At 34.7% G+C, this 21,622-nt stretch overlaps 1 protein-coding gene across 5 annotated transcripts; it reads right to left on the minus strand.

Annotated features, from left to right (window-relative positions):
- Nucleotides 1–413: 413 nt before the first annotated feature.
- On the minus strand, nucleotides 414–21,604 carry ZUP1 (zinc finger containing ubiquitin peptidase 1). 5 transcript variants are annotated; one of them, XM_081296350.1, is made up of 10 exons: nucleotides 21,101–21,583; nucleotides 18,644–19,215; nucleotides 12,039–12,149; nucleotides 9,036–9,157; nucleotides 7,679–7,847; nucleotides 5,245–5,433; nucleotides 4,789–4,954; nucleotides 3,264–3,415; nucleotides 1,947–2,167; nucleotides 414–653 (listed from the first exon to the last, which is right to left on the minus strand). In XM_081296350.1, the coding sequence occupies exons 1-10, from the start codon at nucleotides 21,421–21,423 to the stop codon at nucleotides 606–608; spliced, it is 2,073 nt and encodes a 690-aa protein (XP_081152476.1). In that variant the 5' UTR covers nucleotides 21,424–21,583; the 3' UTR covers nucleotides 414–605. The 5 variants fall into 5 exon arrangements, 4 of the variants coding, with proteins under 4 accessions (XP_081152476.1, XP_081152479.1, XP_081152477.1 ...); XM_081296353.1 differs by having other exon boundaries at nucleotides 21,105–21,282; XM_081296351.1 differs by having other exon boundaries at nucleotides 20,358–21,242.
- Between the last annotated feature and the right edge of the window lie 18 nt (nucleotides 21,605–21,622).

The raw sequence follows: 21,622 nt of genomic DNA on the forward strand, positions 1-21,622 counted from the left end.
GCCCAGTTCTCTAGTTAACCATGGATTCTGAGAACTTATGATAATCTCTTGAATTCCCTTCTGCTGATGTTGACCAATGCAGCATTCTTGCTTGGAATCATACAAGACATTCAACCAGAATTTGGAAGTCCCTTTCCTATAGGACACATTAAACATAGGACTTGGAGACAACCTGTGTTTATATCTTGGATCACGATAATTTTCTTGGGCAAACTACTAACCTCTCTGAGCTTCAGCTTCCTTGTGGGCATAATAATAGTACTGTCTCAAAGAACTATTCTGAAGACTAACTAATTAATAGATTCAAATACTAAGAGCACCTAACAGAAGTAAAGACCTAATACATATTAGCTTATAACGATAATACAAAGTAGATTTCTGAAACATACATAAGAAAAACAAAACTCATAATGCAAACGAGACATTTTATTGAAATAATTACTAAATAAGAAAGCACTACAGGTATAATTTAATAAAGGCATTTTAGAAATTAAATTATATGTTGAGTACTTAGAGAATTCAGATTCTTAAATTTTATTAAGGAGTTCAATATCTGAATTAGGAAAACGAAGTATAATTCCACAATCATTAAAATACTCAATTCTTCAAGGAATCTTCTCTGCTGTGAAGACTTGAGAAGCTTGTCTCCTGGCCTTGAAAGGGAATTTTAAAATGTATTAATTGTAAGCTAGAAATTAACTAATTATATTATATATTAAGTATTATTCTAAGATAAAAATAAAATCTGAATCTTTTTCAAGTAATGAAAATTCCTAAGGAAAATTCCAGCCTCGAACTTATAAAATTAATAATCAACAGTTTTTTAAAAAGCCAAGCCATAAAGGAATTAAAGAACATTCAAATAAAGACAAAACAGAATGAAATAAAAAGAAAATGTAATTATTTAAGGCATAATGAGTTAAAAGTAAAAGTGCTGGCTCACAGCGGAAAAAAAACAGGATGAGGAGAGGGGAAGAGAACAACAAAAGAGGAGAGCAATAGGGAGTTATAGAACCAAGAAACTTTAAGAAAACCATCTCCCTCTACCAGGGGTAGATGAAAACTAGTATAGGTCTGTAATTCCAGCTACTTGGGAGACTAAGGAAGAAGGAGTACAAATTCAATGATACCCTAGGCAACTTAGTGAGACCTTGTCTCAAAATAAAAAATACAAAGGGTTAGGGTTAGGGTTGTAGCTTGGTGGTTGAGCCCCCTGAGTTCAACCCCCAGTAAAAATAAACATATATATATATATATATATATATATATATATATATATATATATATGCATATAGTAAAATAGGAAATACAAGGGGGTTATGTTCTTCTATAGTTCTCTGTCTCCTTTGCCTTGAAAGTGAAGTAAAACAACGTAAAGTACTCAAATAGGAGCACGTTTCTTAAGATGTGGCAAGTCTAAATTCTAGAACTGTGTATCAACAACAAGCTCAAGTGCATAAAACAGAGCCTCAGGAATCCTGCAAGTCATATTTTACTAAAGAAGAATTATAAAACCACTATGAATTAGGTCTACATATTAAGATATATTTTTACCATATTTATTGTTATGTTCATAACTCATATATTAAAAATTAAGCTAAATATTATGAAATTAAATATTTTTATGAAGTTGTATAAAGCAATTGAAAGTTGCTTTTAAGTTTAAAAGAGGGACTGAAGTTATAGCGCAGTGCTGGAGCATATGCCTTGCATGTGTGGGGCACTGGGTTCGATCCTCAACATCACATAAAAATAAATAAGGATACTGTATGTTTATCTACAACAACAACAAAGTGTAAAAGATATCCATTCCAGAAACTCAGTGATATAGAAACAAATGCTTTGTCTACTTAATGAAACAGAATGAGATGTTAGGAGATACAAAGGGATAATACTAATTTTAACTAGAAATTTTAAAGTTTTGCCCATTCAAGCATCATACTTACAACTTTCTCCTCTGAAGAAAGAGTACCCTCTACTGCCACTATCTGGTATTGCTTATGCTTTAAATTTCCCACAAATTTCCGAAGTTGCTTGAGACTGCTAGCCTCTATGTCTTGCTGTAATAGTTTCTGCATTTCTCGAGAAGGACATCCAGGATCAAATATCAATAAACATAATGTTCTGTTTTTTCTCTCTTCAATTCCAACAATTGTCCGACTATGACCTATTAAAATATAAAATAACCAATATATGTCACATCCACCTTCTGCTATACACACACAGATATTAATGTATATATATTCCTGTTCTCTGTATATATGAATATTATATGGACATATATGTGTGTGTTTAGAATATAAATACGGTCAGTCATTAACGTGTCTATACCTGAGACCTCTCCTAATGCACAAAGTAATTAGTTCAACTTGCTTGTTCTTTAGGGGTTTTTTGTTCAATTTTAGTTTTCTAAAGGCTTCATTACAAAAAAATTGTGCTTCCACTCCACCAATTTTCCTTTCCCTTTCCTAGTCTCTTGATCCCCTTTGCTTTCCCTCTTCTTTAATCAAATTATCTTAAATAAAATGGCTTGAAATTGACTTTCCCAGAACAAAAATATAGTTCCTAAAGGGAAACAGAAGTAAATTTATATATACTAGATATCAATGAGGAGGGCTTAATCTCCTATGGTTTGTATTCCTATTCAATGATTATGTCTCTTTATTCTGTCAATTCAAATCATCCATTTAACAAACTTGATCAAGTATCTCTATGCCAGGCACTATTTCAGCAGCAAAGAACATAACAGCAAACAAAATTGACAAAAATGTCTTACATAATAATAGACACTGTAAACAAGGTAAAGAAGCGAAGGAAATACCAGTAGTGGGTAGTTGGGAAAAGGAGTTGCAGTTTTAAATAAGGTGGGGTAAGAAAATGCTTCACTTAAGTGACATAAGTGATGAACAATCAAAGAAGAGTGAAGCAAAGAAAATGACGAGCTGAGAATATGGCTCAGTGGTAGAGTACTTGCTTAGCATGCACCAGGCCTTGGTTTCTACCAATGATACCAAACAACAATAACAACAAAAAGAAAAAAGAAAGGAAAGAAAAGAAACATAACCCAAGAAATGATGAGTTCAAAAGACCCTTAAAATGCCAGGAATATGATCCTTCATTACCCAAAATGTACTGTAATGACCCAGTAGCTCTGTATTGTCACAATATTCCCCCTCTTCCCTATTATCGGAAACTTAAATTGTCCAAAAGTGATAGACAATGTGTTGTCTTCCAAAGAACATTGTTTTATGAGTCATACTAACCTTGATGCTGGAGATAGATAGGAGGTTTAGATGTCCATACTACCTTGGAATTCCCTTCCCTCTCTGAAGAATAATAGTTCAGGATCCATTCAAATAAACGAGGGTGTGTACCTGAAGGACCAGTTGACTTGTGAAAATCAATAATACGGCACCTAATAAAAAAATTGACAAAATGGACTTTCACTGATGTAATTATCAAATACAAAAAAATTTTTAGATCTGCTAATTCTTTCTAGGAAGGAAGAAAGAAGATGATAAATTTTTATTATTTAACTGGAAAATTATTATCTTTGTGGGAGAAACAATTATTTAAATAACTATTCACAATAAGATTATGTCTGACCTAAAGGTTACAATATTTGCTGACATAAAATCTCCTTGAATAGTAAATGAATATCATGCTTGATTTTTAAGTAATCAACACATAATCAGGACACAGTTTTTATTCTAAATTCTTTAACCCTGATGATCAGTTTAAAGCTGACTTCTGATTTTACTTCCTCAATAGCCATTTGTATACACTAAAAATATACAGAATACTTTTAATTTTCTCAAATTCTAATAACAGACAAGAATATACGTAAAGATCATAGGAACCTGTGTGTAAACCTACATCTGTCCTTTTATCTATCTCCTACTTGGCACCAGTTAATGGTGGTGTGCCTCCTTCAAGAAAAGTCACCCTTGAGTAAATACTGGTTATAATATTCAACAACTATTTTACAGAGATCAAGTATAACCCAAAGCATTAACAGAATATCACTTCAAACAACAGCACAAGACAGCCTGTTCTTGTCTCTCTAGGCAATAAATTTCCAAAATATCCAAATTGTACTGGTTGCTAACCTCTGTCACATTAAATTTAATGCTAAGAACTTGCAGCTAATTACTGAGTTTCGGGTGCTCAAATAAACTTCTGGATAAACTGTTTAGATGTAGGAACAGGGCTTTAGGGTCAGCAGTCTGATTTCATGTTTAGATTTAAAATAGTGAATAGTACCCTACAGAGTATAATTTTATACAGAAGAAGACATTTAAACAGAAATTCAGAATATATTAATAAAAAGGAATATTTAACTCAAATAGTAAAAGGGAAAAGGAAAGGCAATGATTAAGAAAAATTTCAGAAATCTTTTCAGGAAGGGAAGAAAATCAGCAATCAGTAATATTTATGCAATTATAATGTAAACTCTGTCTTTAATAGAAACCGACTAAGTCATGTTAGACTGAGGGTGAGCAGGTAGAACAATTTTTTAAAACGCAATCGATACTGTCTACAACTGATAAACCAAGAAAGAGCTACAAATGCATGTTATTTAAAAACAATGGGAGTAAAAATTGCCTGTGAAAAATTGGACTTGAGAATACAGAGAGCATGAGACCTGAAATAAGGTGCTGGTTTCCCCTACCTATATATATCTCTTGGATAAAAACAAAATTTGGGGAAAAAACAAAACAAAAAACAAACTACCAAAAAACTAAAAGATATAGCAATGGCATTAAACTGAAATTTTCAGGTACATACTTTACCCTCAGGGAGGTCAGGAGTGTATATACTTCACATGCTCCAATCCAGGCCTTTGTTCCCTGTAACTTGTTATTAAGTTGAGAGGCCCCATGAGGATCAAAACCTTCCTTCCATGCATCTTCAATCATAGACTGAATTTTTGGAATGCAAGGAACTGACATACCTAAAATTATTTTAGCAAATAAAGTACATGACAGTTAATAAAGTACTGAACAATATCACTTGGCAGTATGTCATATACTGTGAAGGAGTCCACAATATGGATTTTAAGACAGTTATTCCTAATATCCACTACATAATTCTCTCCCTCCAATCAGATTTCAAGTTTCTTATGTAATATCCACTAAAGTACTACTTTGTTAAAGCTATTAATTATGTATGTTACATTTTAATTCAGTCCATTTCATATGTGTATTATATCAGAGACAAGCTCAGAGTTCAGTATTTTCATACCTTTCAAGCATTCATCATAGGCATCATTTTGTAATAATGATGAAAGTAGCATTTGGAAATTTCTGTAACCACAACCCCAACCTTTGTCTCCTAAAGATGAATGAAAGTGATCCACTGCCGAAGAAAGCCACACATGCCTCACATCTGTGGCAGCATTCTGATAATATCTATGAAGGGCTTCAATAATTCCTAAGAAAAGAGAGAAGATACAGAAGGATTTGTTTCCACCATTATATGGCTCTATACCAACCCCATCCTCAAACTACATAGCTAAATCCTAACCATTCCATCTCTTTCTTTGTAGCCTTAATTACGGCTACAACTTTAGTTCATGACCTTGCTTATTACTACAATCCAAGTTTCCTGACACTAGAAAATTATTTGTTACACTGAACTAAAGTTGTTTATATTTCATACCTCCACATCTGCAGGACTCAACACATAAAAGTAGAACCGTTGTATGAAAGCTTTCCTTGCCTCTTCATTTTATAATATATACTGTTGGAGACCATTCGGTTCTCAACAATTTGCTCCCAATCAAAAATAATACCTCTCTATAACCTACAAAATAGTATTAGTGGATGGTACATGAAGCCTACTGCAAGCAATCCTTAAATTTACCTTTATTTCAGTATATTCTCCTTGTGTTTAGAATCACACAGATCCTTCAAGGATCAAATCGTACTGTTCTCAAGGATCCTTTTTCTGTCTTGTTTTTCTGAATAATCACTGCATTTATTTTTTGTGCCCTCTAGGTACTAGTCACATTTTGTCACAGAATACTACAGTCCTGTGCATATATTTTACATACTGTAAGGACTCTATAAAGTTTATGGGCAGGGATATCTTACTTACATAGCCTATACTTTCTTGTTTTTTTCCCCATACTTTCTTATAACATGTGGCACCAAAATGACAATAGCCAAATGCTTTTTATTTGAATGATGGATATCCTGAAAGAAGATGGAATTTTGTCTTTAAGAAGGTAGATCAAAGGTTTAAGTGGTATAGAATTCATATAAGGAATACTATACTGCTGCTAAAATTAATGGAGTACAGCTATAAGAATCAATATACTTGATTAAAGCAATTTGGAGCATGCATTTTATATCACATTATTATGAAGATTAAATGCATGTAAAATAGTATGTAATATTTATGGGGAAGTACATATTTAGTAAGAGTAGTAAAACATCCATCAGATTAATAAGCACAAAATTAATGATAATGATTCCTTTTGTTGGGAGTAGGAATTAAAATCAGTGAGGGGTACACCAGGATTTAAAATACAATGAAAGATTTAACAGCTTTAAAAATGTTCAAGAATGTGACAAAACATTCAGATTAAAAAAAAAAAACACTGAGGGGAATAGCTCATATAAATATATTTTTATATAAATTTTTTTACTACCCTAACATATATACAAAAAGGCAATTTAAATAACCACTTGTCAGGAGAAAGACATGCTTTAGAATAAGGCTGACCTAATTATGAATACTGGCTGGGCCAATAACAACTATATAACCTTGCTTTCAGAAAATTATTTAACCTAAGCGAAATAATCTCATGCAGAATATTTAACAATACACAAGAGGATGTTTGTTTCAAGGTAAGTGACATAATGTATAAAAAACTTTTAGAATCCAAAAAAAATGTACTGAACAGACTAGCTATTAGCTACATGTGACTACTAAGCATTTGAAATGTGGCTCTTCTAATACAGGTGTGCTATAAAATAAAAAACACATACTGGATTCAAAAGAATGTAAAAAGAATGTTAAATATCTCATTAATAGTTCTTAATATTGATTGCATGTTACAATAATATTTTTGATACACTGGGTTTAAACTCTTAAAATGATAGAATTATGATGGTGCAACACAACTTTTTGACTACCATAGTACACTTTGAATTTTACATAGTGTACTTTAAATTTTGGTCTTTCCCTGAGCTGTGGATGTGGAGTAAGATATTCTCTCCAGATGCTGGGTAACAGCTGTGAGCTACAGTTCATAGTCAGTCATGACATTACAAAGATAAACTACTGACATCCTACAGGGTACTGTTTGCTAAGCTATGATGTTCGGCAACTTAGGTGTATAAAATGCATTTTCAACATAAGATATTTTCAACTTACAATTAGTTTGTCAGGCCACAACCCCACTGCAGGTCTAGGAACCTGGGCTTCTATAATTTTACCTGTGTCTTTTTACTTTTTTTTAACGTGGCTCTGAAATATTTAACTCTGTATATGGCTCCTACTAGGTTTCTATTAGCATTAGTCTACTAGATGATTAGCATACTATTTGAACTTATTCTCACCTCATACCATATAAACCTTGGATTGTGAAAATCAAACAAAATTAAATGATTTTATTACCTCAGTGGTATATGCAATAATAAAACTATGATTTTGATGTAAAAGTACCCACCAGAAGTTTTTGTTTTTCCATCATCAGTACCAAGAGCTAGCGATTCCATCATTTCAGCTCTTCTTCTATGAAATTCAGATGGAAGCATCCTACCCTTATTTACTTCAATCTCCATATTTCGTAATTGCTGTTGTTTGTATCCTCCAGAATTATCTAAACCGTATTGTCGCTATTGAACATAAAAACAAAGGTCATAATTTTTATGTTCCTGTACATTAATGAGATGGAAACTTGCCAGTTTTATTTATTTGGAAATATATATCAAAACATTCTGGTTTACAGGTTTTTACATAAATCAACTTAAAGATTTTTATGAGAACTATATATCATGTTACATAGTAGTTATATAAGAAACCTTCATAAATACTGGAAGTTTTTTTTGTACTGATAATGTTGAAAAGGCATTTTGCATTTTATATTATCCCCAAAAGACTTAGGAAAAGCCATTTTCCTTCCTCCTCCAAATCCTGGTGGAAAAATGTTTTGTGAATAAATGAATCACTAGTAGAAACAAAATCTGAAATTAGATTTTTCCAAAGCACATTTCATGGAAAAATAGCCATGCATGAGATATTGCAGAAAAAAGACAAGAGGTCAACAAATCTGGGAAAATGATATTTATAATGCATACTGGTATATTAAAGGCTTTAAGAGGTGTAGTCAAACTAGTTTAATTGAATATTTTCAAAACTATTTGATTATAAACACTTATTATTTATACATTATTCTATAATACATAGGAAAAAAACTCTGTGAGCATTATTAGCCCAAATAAAACTATGGTTCACAAATTAGAAATTAAAAAAAAACTATGAAAAATATAAATCCATTAAAAATGTAACAGTCTAGCTCAACAAATGTTAAATTCACCTAAGGTAAACACAGTTTCAATATCATTAAACTGCACTTTGTATTACAAATGGTTCTTTCTAAATGCCTAAAATTGCAACCTATAAAAAAAAATCTAGAACTCAAGAGGCATTTTTTCTAAGTTACCATTCATGTCTAAGTATTTATACAAGTATTTAAATTCTAAGTCTCAAGTCTCATAATTTCTCTATTGACCTACACAGGTTTGAATCAAGACTTTACCTCCTAATAACTGTCTAACTCTGGGCAAATTACTCAATCACTCTATTTCCATTTTTTTTTTTAATCTGGAAAGAAAATTGTGGTACTGAGAATTGAACCCAGTGCCTCCCACATGCTGGGCAAGCGCTCTACCACTGAGCCACAATCCCAGCCCAAAAAATGTTTTTAATAAGGGCAAAAATAATAGAATGAAGTGTTGAAAGCATATTTTAGAAATAAGAACTCTACCAAATCAAAATATTATAATTGTTATTAATCTTTGCACCTGCAGTTTCTGAAATTCTTCCATTTCTTGTCTTGATTCTTCAGATCTCCTCTTACTGTCTTCTTCTCGTTGAAGTTGGTGAGCCAATTCTAGATCACCAGAACACTGGACTCTATCCATGCCTATTAGATATTTAGTAAAATAATGTTAAGAATAAAATAACTGGCAGCTCGGAAGGCTGTGGGAGGAGGATTACGAGTTCAAAGCTAGCCTCAGCAAAAGTGAGGAACTAAGCAATTCAGTGAGACAGGGTCTCACTATATTAAAATACAATATAGGGCTGAGGATGTGGCTCAGTGGTCAACTGCCCTTGAGTTCAATCTCCAGTACTCCCCCAAAAAATAAAATAAAAAAATTGCCAAAATCAAAGCTTACTATCAATTAAGTATTTTTTAAAAAATTACTGATATTGTTTATCATTTATTCATGACTGTTATATTGAACCATGGAGTACAATTCTGGCAGAACTCAGAACTGCTTTTGCTAAGGAAATAACCTCTATTTCATCAATACCTAATATTCATTGACTGTTTAAGCTGTTTGTAACAGGTGTTTTTCATTATCTTTATGACAACCATATGAAGTAGGTTATTATCTACTGAGGAAACCAAAATTTGAAGAAGTAATACTCTTCATTAATGCTCCTTAATATAAACAAGGCAGATTGATTTTTCAAAGAAATAGTAAGGATAGGGAGAGAGGCAGTAATAAAGAGCATAAAAATTTACATTTTCAAAGTATAAGTGCTAAATAATAACTTACAGTTTGGCCTCAAACAAATTATATAACTTTTCAACATCTTGCCCTGCCTTCCTCTCTCCTAGTTTCCTTCAGATGCCTTGGAGCCAGTATCTTGTCACCTTGACCCATGTTTTTAGTCAGGGTTCTTGAGAGAAATGTAACCGGGGGGGGGGGGAAGGGAGGGAGACAGAATGAGAATATGTATGTGTATGTGTACATGAAGGGATTGATTACAGGATTAATTCATATGATCACAGAAACTGAAAAGTTCCACAATAGTCTGTAATCTGGAAAACTAGAAAATCCAGTAGTGTGGCTCAGTCTAAGAAGCCAAGAGGCCACCTGTTATGGTTCAGATCTGAAATGTCCTCCTAAGGCCATGGGCTAAAGACTTGGTAATATTAGTTGTGGTATTTGGAGGTAGAGCATGTCCCAGTTGGAACAGTAAGGAGGTCAATGGAGGTGGATCTTTGAAGGGTATGTTTTTGTCTCTGGCCCTTCCTTTCATGCTTTCTTTCTTTCCACTTCCTGGCAGCCAGGAGGTGAGCAGTTCTGCTTTACCTCGTGCTCCCCACTATGATGTTCTGCCTCATCTGAACAATAAAGCCAAGTGACCATAAACTGGAACATCTAACACTGAGCCAAAATAAATCTTTCCTCCTTTAAGTTGACTTTATTAGGTATTTTGTCACAGTGACGGAAAGCCGAGTAACCCATCATCAAACCTGGGAGACTAAGGGTGCAAGGTCAAGTTCAAGGCCAAAGGCTCAAGAACTCTAGAAAGGCCACTGGTGCAAATCTGAAATATGATAAACAAGGGCAGCAGATGGACAACTGGCTCCAATGAAGAAGAAAAAGGCAGAAAATTCCCCTTCTCCAGCTTTCCTGGTCCATCCAGGCCCATGGTCAATTAGATGGTGCTTGCCCACTTAGGAGGCAGGTGTTCCCCACTCAATTCAGACACATGCCGATCTCCTCTGGAAATATTCTCACAGACACACCAGAAGAAATGCTTCACCACTTGTCTGTGCATTCCTCAATCCAGATAAGTTACCATATCCCAACTTGATGGTTTAATTATGTAGCTGAAAAATTCTTTCTTTTCAAACCTCTCAGCCACTGCTATATCTTCCTATTTGGTTCCTCTTTCCATTCTTGGAATATGCACTTGGTGATTAATTTTTAGTCTACCTTAACAAAAGATACAGTGATTTTCTTGAATCATATCTTTATTTTATTACCCACAACAGGCTTACATAATATACATAATCATAGAAAGCCCATCGTAAACTCAGTAAGAATTACCAGATAGTCAACTTCAAAAGGGTATTTTTTTCCCAGTATTCCCTTACAATCTTGTCAAAGGGAATACAGATCACCAACTGAAATAAGTGGTACAGAACCATCAGGATAGAAGACTATTCTATCTGTACTCAACTAACTTGCACCTGGGGGCTGGGCTGACTGAACAGATTTTGCTGTGCATGGAAATCATTGATTCTGGTACTAGACTCATGATACTGGTTACTAAGAAATCTTCCCATTACTGGGAATTATCTAAAATCCTTTAGAAACAGAAATAGAGTAGAATACAATTGATTTCTTTTAGGGTCTACTTTATGTTTTCCTTCAGCAGGTTTGAGAAACTTATATAAGATACCTTCATGTCTAAGGCACCATAATAATTACTTAATGTCACAATTAAAATTGACAGAGAACAGAAGAAAACTTTTATAGAGTCATTATTAACCACTAAATAATTTTAGAAGCTGGGGTGAGCAGCTGTAAATGTACTGAAAATGACTTTCAGGTTACACAGTTCATAAACATGTTGAAAATTATTATGTGCCATGTGGCAGCTTCCTAGTTGACAATTTCTGGTGGCCAAATGCTAAGTTTATTACTTCTAGCTGATAAAAGAATGCCATCAACTTGTAAATGAAACACTTTCTAAAAATAACAAAGTTTAATATTCATTCTCTCAAATGTCTGCACCTTCTAAATATTATTGGCCCTGAGCAAAATCTAGGATGCACAATCCTAGTTTGGATGTTGGTCACCATGGTTCATTCATCCTTTACAACATTTTGTGACATATTTCTAAGGGAAAAGTTACAGATAGATAAAAATTATATAAAGGAACAAATTTATTTTTAAATACTATGATTTCCCCTCACCCTATATAACTAATATGAAAATTAGATGTGTCCCAGGAGGCAGAAGTTAAATCAAGACATTTTTATTGTTAGCACATAAACATACCTTGTCGAATGCTGCTTTCTTCTAAATGCAGGTCAACATGTTCCTGGAGAATATTGTAATTTGTACAAATGAGCCCACACATAGGGCAGTCATAGAATGGCTGAACACAGTCTGTATGAGAGACATAATCCAGTTTCCTTTTTAAAACTTCAAGATTTTTCATTCCATGTTAAAGACTATATACCACTTACTAACCATATAAGTAAAAGCACTTTGTGGTTAGGTTAAACATGTTTAAGTCTATTCCCTACTACTCTCATTGTATAAATAAAAACCATTTGTAACTGGATTTAAAAGTTATTTTTCCGCTCGCAGGGTCAAGATGAAGAACTGAGCATAGTACAAACCTTTTATCACTCCAAAAAAAGAAAAACAGTAATTAGCTCTAAGATCTTTAGTCAAAAGAAGAAACACTGAAAGGAAAACCAAAGCTTAAAGTAGGGCCAGTCTAGACATGGAATTTGGGGATAAATTCTCAGCACCAAAAGGTGAGATGCTGAACTCAAGCATCCAGCAGAAGGCTGGAAAATGGGATCATACTATCTACTTTGGAGGAGATTAAAGAAAAGGATCCACCTGACAGCACTGGAGATAGATAGGTCTAGCTTGCCCAGAAGAGATGTAGAAGAAGTACCTCTGTAAGACTCAGACCTAGAAGATAATGGGCACAAAAGAGGAGATGGATTTGTGTATACATAGAAAGAAATCACTAGGCAATCCATAAATATAAGGCCTGGTTTGAAAGTGGTGATTGTGAAATACCAAGGTGAAAGAACCATGAAGCTGCTTCATGGGGAGGGGATCACATGAGGGAAAACCCTCATTAAGTTGAATAATTAAATGTGAATTACAAAATATATTCATAGGTCCAACGTTATTAAGGTTTGGATATGAAGTGTCCCCCAAAAGCTCCTGTGATAATGCAGAAATGTTCAGAGGGGAAATGATTGAATGGTGAGAGCCATAGCCTAATTAGTCCATCCTAATTTGAATGGACTAGTCAGTAACTATAGGCTGGTAGGATGTGGCTAGAGGAGGTGATCCTTGAAGAGTTCATCTTCTTTGTGGCTCCTTACCCCTGCCCCCTTCCTGCTTGTCATGAGGTGAGTAGACTTTCTCTGCCATCCTCTTTGGCCATGATGTTCTGCCTCCTCTTAGGCCCAGCTCAATGGAATCAGCCATCTGAGACCTCTGAAACTGAAAGTCAATATAAACTCCCTCCTCTATGTTATTCCTATCAGATATTTAAGTAGACAGTAAAAAGCTAACACACAAAGATATTGATATCAAGAAGTGGGGCTTTTGCTGTTGACTCCCCAGAAAATGTGATTCAGAAGCCTTTGGAGCTGGTTTGCAGAAGGAATTTGGAAAAGTTTATAGAGATGCAGGCTGAAAAGAGAAGCCTTAGAATTTGTAAGCAGAGCTTAATGACTAATTCTGGTAGGAGCTAACACCACCAGAATGCCCATAGGAATGTAGAGTATGTCCATGAGATTTCAAAGAAAAGTGAGGACTCTTTTGGGAACTAGACTAGAAATCATTCATATTATATTCTGTCAAAGAACTTGTCTACATCTTGCCATGTCCTGACACTTTGAGTAAGACTGAATTTAAAGGTGACAGCCTAATTAATACTGTAATGGCCGAAGAAAATTTCAAGGCAGCACCACATTCAGGCCACGATGTGGATACTGCTGACAACTTTTAGCCCCGTTTACTGTGAAAATTGGGAACAGAAAGCAGAGCTAAATGATTTTTAAAACTTGCAGTTCAGCTAGAAAAGTGCATGTAAAAGTGGGGCCAAAGAAGGTGTGATGCTTATAGAAATTACAACCACTAAGAGATGCTAATTACTTTGCACAAAAACAAAAGGAAAAATGGCTTGAGGGGAACTTCAGAAATTTGCAAGACCACATCCACTGGAAGCTCAAGGATATAAAAGGGACTAATCCTTTGAGAAGAATCACAGGAATGTTCTGCTTGTACAGGGGGGCCTAGGAAGTTGCTGCACTGTGTTCAACCACCTGGGAGCCAGGCAAAGTGTAGTAGGGTTGGTATCTCATGGACTTCCCCTGGGGATGATAATGTGAAAGTGTGAAGGTGAAGCCAAAACCATTATAGAGACCCTGAGAAATAGGAGATGTTTTTATCTGCAGAGAAAAGCTGCAGTTGAGGTGACATCCAGGCTAAAAGAGAGACTATGGTCACTAAAAAAACCAAAGGTCAAAGAGGCAAGACTGTCCAAGCCCTCTGAAGAGCACATTACATTGTCATGTGTCCTACATGCTATGCCAGAAGTTCTGGGATATTTGCCTGGTTGGGTTTGCATTCTGGTTTGTCCATATTCCTTTCTATGCCTTTTGGAATGAGAATATTTACTGTGTCACTGTATATTCAATATATGTAACTTTCTTTTGAATTTTACAGGGGCTCATAGCCAAGAGTTTACCTTGAGTCTCAGATGAGACTCTGGACTTGGACTTTTGGGCAATGCTGGAACTGTAAAGACTACGGACTTCTTGGAGATAAACTAAATATATTTTGCATTGTGAGATGTTCATAAGCTTTTGGAGTCCAGGGAAGTAATGTTATAGGTTGGATATGTGGTGTCCACCAAAAGCTTGTGTTAATGCTGTAATGTCCACAGGTGAAATGATTGGACTGTGAGAGCTATAGCCTAATTAGTCCATCCTATTTTGAATGAACTGCATGGTAACTCTAGGCAGGTGGGGCACTATTAAGAGGTGTGACACTGTGGTTATACACTAAAAGAAGGGTACATCTTCCCTGTGGGGTGAGTCTCTCTCTGTCTGCTTCCTTGCTGCCATAGGTAAGTGGTTTTCCTCTGCCATGCCCTTTGGCCATAATGTTCTGCCTCAAGAGTGTAAAACAATGGAGTCAGCTGTTTATGGACTAAGACCTCTGAAACTGTGAGGCGAAATAAACTTTCCCTTCTTTAAGCTGTTGATCAGGTACTTTGGTCTCGGTGATGAAAAGGTCACTAACACAAATGCCATGAAAAACAATTTGGAAATCTACAAATTCAAGAAATTATCTGTGAAGAAATAGAGATACTACAGAGCAAAAATCTAATATAAGTATGTTTAACAGGAGGAAAGTCAATCTTTGAAAATATTCTCCAAAACAGCACTAAGAAATAAAAGTATACAGTTTCCATAAAGGACATTAAAAAGGTTGTAGCTAGGACATAAAAAAACTTTTTCTTTCAGTCAGTTCTCTACGATAAAATGTCTCAGAACCAATGCCCAAAGGAAGCTTTTGCTCATTTTTTGGGCATCACACTCATTATGGCAAGCCAATCTCTCCATTTCTTCTAGTTTGAACTCATCATGAATTTTTCTCAATGTGCAAGCACTACACTTCATATCCCTGTATACTAAACCACTAAAAGTCCATGTCCCACAGGTTAGCTGTCATTGGCCATCCAGGGCTGATAATACCTCTGTCACTGTTCTAACAATTAATTATTCAAATTAGTCAGAGGCTGTGCCTTAAGGCTTTAACCATTCTTAGTACATCCACTCATTTTACTGAACTATTATCATTTTTATTCCCTCAAAGTTTCCTATTATACCCTCCAGAAATCACATTCTGTCATCAGTCAACCTCTTATATCCACAATTTTTCTCTGAATATTCATTTTACCTTCTTGCATTAACTGAAATCTAGTTGGTTCATTTCCCTGACAGCTCCTGAACACACACATAAGCAATTTTTCTTTCACAATTCAGGGTCCCAGAAGTAGAAACAGTGTCTCTTTTGTTCCCTTTCATTATTTTCAAACCAGTTTTCTTCCTTGTTTCTTCAAAATCTCCATCTTTCACTAACTCATGTCACTAGAATATAGAATTCCATACCCCTTCTTAGTAAATATTTTCTAAAATTTTAGACATGTCTTTTAGTTAAAGATTTCAGCCCTTGAATGACAATCATCTTTTTCTAGCCCCTATATTGTGATTATTCTTAGCAACTTCAATATCCATAGGAATGGTTCTTTACCTTCATTCCCAATAATCTTTTTCTTTACCCTGACTGAGCCATTGATTAATAAGAATAGACACTTCATTTGTATCTCCAATAACTGACCCACCTTTGAAATCTCTATTCTAAATATTTCTCCTCTCATCCTCCCACCTTTTTTTTTTTTTTTTTTTTTTTTTTTTTTTTTTTAGTTCTACCAGTCTAAAGTCTTTGGCTTAATTAAAACTGCTAAAAAGAAGTTACATGCGGCCCTATGTTTTTGTCACTCATCACCTCTCTCTTGACTTTTTATTTTTTAGCCTAGATTCCATGCCTCCTTATATGACTATTGCTCCTTTAAACCAACATCAAACTCCCTTGTTTCATTTATTGTACCTGAATATTAGTTAAATCCAACTATCTAATTTTGCAAATTTTGTACCTTTAATGACAATCAGCTTGTTTTTCACTCAACTACACGTTCAAACTCATAAGGCTACCATAAAACAAACTTGGCACTAGCTTGCTGAGAAACTTGTAGGAAACAGTATACAACAGAGTAGTATCAGGCACTTATCATCAGTGGAGTCCTTGTCCTAGTCCTTAATTCTTTCATTAGTAGATAATAAAAGCATTTACTTAGAACACTGGCAGGAATCAACAGACAACTATCAAAATTAGTAAGATTTGAACAAGACTAGATACCTTAGAAACTGATGGTGCTTCTATAAATGGGCAAGAGTTAATTAGATAAGAGAAAAACTCCAATTTACAAAAGCAAAGGAAATTGAACTACAGGATAAAGCTAGCACAAATATGCAATGAAAAAACAAACAAAAAACTTTATTAAGGGATATAAGATGACCTAAATTCATGTGGAAATGTACTTTGATATAATTTCAAATATTTCAACAGAATTTTCAAAGAATTTGACAAAAAGATTCTAAAACTCAAAAGTAATGAGAATGTCTAAGTTAATAATGAAAACAAAGAGAAGAACTATCTTATCTGATATCAATAACATGTTATAAAGCCATAGTTATGAAAACAGTGAGAAAGTGAGGTCATAACAGTTAAGCAAATAAATAAAATAGCACTAAAAGAACAGATACTGAGCCATACATATATGAAAATTTAATAAAAAAGACAAGATAAAATCAGTGTTAAACCTGGTTTCTATAAAAGGAAAAACTCAAAACTTAGATCCCAAATTCTCACAGCATATACAGTACACTTGATACCTACATACACAATCCAGATGAAGTTTTAAAAAGGTGGGAAAAAAGAACAAAGAATTAAGAGTTTTAGGAGAAAATATACAGAATACATTTACAAACTCAAGTCAAGAGCATGTTTTTAGACAATACATGTAAAGTGTACATAAATAAAAGTTAAATTCTGAGCAAAATTAAATCATAACCAATAGCCTATTGAATACAGCTGCAGTAAAGAACTAGTACTGAGAATATATTTTAAAAGCAACTAAAAAAGACAACAGATAATTGGACAAGAATATAACACAGTTGGAGAATGCACTTAACTCAATTGAAAAGTATACAAAAAATGTAACATTACCTTGTAATAGAGAAAATTAAAATATATATGTGAAAAAGATATTAATTTCACTGACAATTAGGGAACACATAAAAGAGAATCTAGACACTGACTATGCCATTTACAAAACTAATTCAAATGGATCAGCAATCTAACTGTAAAATGCAAAAACTCTAAAACATTTAGAAACTGGCATTGTGTTGTTAGATATAGCACCACAAGCATGAGTCATAAACAAATCTTAAGTTCTGCTTAACACTTCCTTCTGTGAAAAACAAGCTATTAAAATTAAAAGCATCACACTGGGAGAAATAATCGCAAAATACATATAAAGGACCTGTATCCAAATACACAAATAAATCCTAAAGCTTGACAATAAGAAAAATGCATAAATTAGTATGTAAAACTATACCGCATCAATAAAAATATATGGGGAAAAAAGACAAAAGATCCTAACTGTATATGCACCAATGATAAAGCCTCAAAATACATAAGTAAAACCTGACAGAGCTGAAAGGAAAAATAAGCAAATTTACAATTATAAATGTGGATTTCAACAATTCCTTCTCAAAAATTTGGTAGACAATACTAGACAGGAAATCAGCAAGAAAATAGATAATCTAAACACAAACAATAGGATCTTAAGTAACATGTATAGTAAAGAAAGCAGAATATACTTTTTTCCTCAACCACCCATGAAACATGAGCCATAAAATAAGCCTCAAAAACTTCAAAAGAGCTGATATCATAATGTATTCCCTGATGATAATGTAGTCAAAGAAGAAATTAATACAAAATCAGAATCTAAGACAGTCTAGATGCCAATGGGCTGGGGGAAGTAAAACACAATTTCCAAAACTAATCTCAATGGAACGTTATATATAAATCTGCATCAAAATCCTTTTTCATAACTGTATTTTTGTATTTCAATAATGGCAATACACATAATTTTATACACATAAACCTGATTGTTTTAAAAGTAGTCATCTCACAAACCAACTTTAAGACCCTTCATATTAAACTGAGACTACTGTTACTTATAATAATTTATAATAAAATGAACACTTTACCTTCTAATGGAGTGTCTAAAAGACTGGCATGCTTTGTTTTCACATGAGTTTCCATATCTTGACCACATTCCTCTATTTTTCCACAAAATGGACATTCAGGAGGACTATACATTGTTTCATAAATTGGTTCTTTTATTTCAGATAAGCCAGACTGTTTTCCCCTACTTTTCTGGAATTTTCTAGATTCACTTAAGTTCTCTGAATAAACTTCTTTACGTTTTAAAGTATCATCCTCAGGCAAGCTTTGAGCTGAACCTTTTGGATTAGATGCACAAGCTGAATGAATACTTGAATTGACTTCCACTGTACTCTGTAGACTGTTGTCCTTGTTATTTGAAGTTCCATTCTGCATTGTATCTATCCTCTCAAAGTTTCTTTCCTCTAGTGTATTCTGCTCAAAATGAGCAGTTTCAATATGAAAACACATTTCATCATAATTTACACCTGACAACTTGCAAAAAGGACATATAACTTCATTTTCCATGTGAACAACTAGCAGGTGAGCCTTCATATCCGGTTCTGAGGTTACTGTTTCACCACAAATGTCACAGGAAAGCATGGTATGACAGTAGCTAGAATAAAGAACACAATATTGTTTTAGTATCAAAGTAGGAGTTGAAAAAAAATGCCTTTCATAAAATGATTTAGGACAATTCTCTGGTAGTTAGTGCTGTATTATTATGATGAAGAAATTTTCAATGTACTTACTGTTCCTCAAATACACAAACTTATTGACATCTCAATCAAAATTTCTTCACAGGTTGAGCATCCCTAATTCAAAACCCCAAAATCCTACACAATTGAAAACTTTGAGCATTGACATGTTGCCTCAGTTGAAAATTCTGCACCTGACATCAAAGGATGGGTGGCAATTAAAATACAAGCACATTAAAAACTTTCAGACTAGGTATATAAGTTGTTTCCTTTCAGACTGTGTATGTATGTGTGTGTGTGTGTGTGTGTGTATATATATATATATATATATATATATATATATATATATACACACACACATAAGTTGTTTATGAAACATAAACAAAGGTACACATGAAACAAAAATGAATTTAATGGTTAGGTTTGGGTTCCTTCCTCAAGATATCAATCTCATTATGCATTTGTAAGTAGTCCAAAATCCTAAAAAATTCCCAAATCTACAACATTTCCAGACCCAAGCACTTCAGATAGGAGATGTTCAATACGTACTCTGTTTCAAGCTGTCAAAGGTAATAACAATGAAAACAAATAATTTTAAAAATAAAATATTTCAAAAGGTATATCTGGTCCAAGGCAGTAGAAAAAAGTATGTTTAAGAAATTGTCTGGGGGAAAGGCTCAGTATTAGCCTAGCATGTGTGAAGCCTCAGCATAAACAACAACAACAAAAAATTTCAATTAAAAATAAATTTAATTTCCAGGTAAAACAAGTCAGGTAAAAGACAACAAAGAGAAGTAACCTAGGGGCTGTGGATTTAGCCCAGTGGCAGAGGGCTTGCAAGGAGGAGGGAGGGGAAGTCACCTATTTATTGAATGATTGACCTAAATATAGAACTTTAAGGTAGGTTATAATGGGAAGGAGAACTAAACATATCTTAATGGCATTTCAACAACTTTAGATATATCACACTAATTGAAGTATTATTTAATATCTTTCTACACATAAAGAAACCCACGATAGGACAAGGTAGCCAGGAAAAGGTGGAAGCCAAAATGCTAACCTGGTCATGCTCCACAGCCTGTATTCAACCCAAAGGAGAAAAGCCAAGAAGTTCTAATAGAAGCTTATTTCCAAGTCTAGAAAACTGTCTTACAGCTTCGGGTTTCACCATTAAGTGGTGTCATCTCCTTGAGGTTCGGTCTGTAAAATGGGTTGTATTAACAGTTACTTTTGGATTTTATGAAGTAATAAAGTACTGACAACGAATCAGGTAGTGTTAATAAGTAATTTGTAAACAATCACGGCCACCACCCTGCTACTACAGGCCATTGTTCAGCTTAGAACTATTCTATAACAAACAGGAAAAGAAAAATAAGGACATTATTTCCTTCATTTATATATATTTACAGGCCTCCCTACCCAGTCCTCCTTTTCCTCATTTCTCTACATGCAAGTGAAAACAAGTCTCTGATTTTAGAAGGAAGTTCTCTTGGTTCCCTAGTGCTAGGAACACCACACTAGAGTTTATTCTACCGGCTAGGACATGGCACCGGATACACTTGATGTAACAAGGCTCAGAAGTGAGAGACTGAAGGCCAGGGGCAGGAGTCTCCCAGGGTACCAGGTCAGGTTGGGGGCGGGGCAAGGTGCCAGGTCAGGGAGGGGGTGGGGCAGGATTTCCGCAAGGCGGAGTCTGTCCAAGTTCTGCGCCAAGGTCCCGAGCTAGAACACGAAACCGATCCAGACCCTAACTGGGTCACAACTTGAAGCCGGAGGAGTCAGAACGGGGCCGTCAGTTCTTACCGACCCGGGGTCCAGCAAGTGCCACACTGCGCTCCGCTCGGCTTCCTCTTCGGGTCGGCGCTGCAGTCCGGCCGTCGGTCCCGCCGGCAGAGGAGCGAGCACCGGGAGTCCACTACCTCTCCCGGCCTGATAGACAACGGCCAGACTCTCCAAATCTTCAAATACCAGACATTCACAGCCGAGAAATAATCAGCGACACCCCAAAATCCTAGCCCCAATACTGCATTCAAGGAAAAAAATAAAAAAGAAAACAATTCCTCATTGCCCGGGACGGAAGGAATCCCAGTGTGCCCCGCTCCGTGCCGGTCTGCGTTGCAGTGCATTCTGGGAGTTGTAGGCTTTGGAGATTTTGTTTGTTTGTTTGTTTTCTGTTTCGTTTTTGGATTTTTTGCATCTTTCCTTATAGCAGATTTGATCCTGTCATTAAGAGTTGAACACCTGATCCACTAAGAAGAGAAATAAGACCTAAGGATTTTAATACCACATTCAAGCAAATATATTGGGTGGGTCTTAAAGCAAATA

The sequence above is a fragment of the Spermophilus citellus genome (assembly GCF_964194105.1).
Source record: "Spermophilus citellus genome assembly, chromosome: 5".
Lineage (NCBI taxonomy): Eukaryota > Metazoa > Chordata > Mammalia > Rodentia > Sciuridae > Spermophilus > Spermophilus citellus.

Coding starts and splice junctions, on each gene's coding strand:
- ZUP1 (XM_081296350.1), bottom strand. CDS start 21,423: ATGCACTGCAACGCAGACCGGCACGGAGCGGGGCACACTGGGATTCCT. Junction 4,955..5,244: donor CTATGATGAATGCTTGAAAG/GTATGAAAATAC, acceptor AAATAATTTTAG/GTATGTCAGTTCCTTGCATT. Junction 654..1,946: donor TTTCTTCAGAGGAGAAAGTT/GTAAGTATGATG, acceptor TTCCCTTTCAAG/GCCAGGAGACAAGCTTCTCA.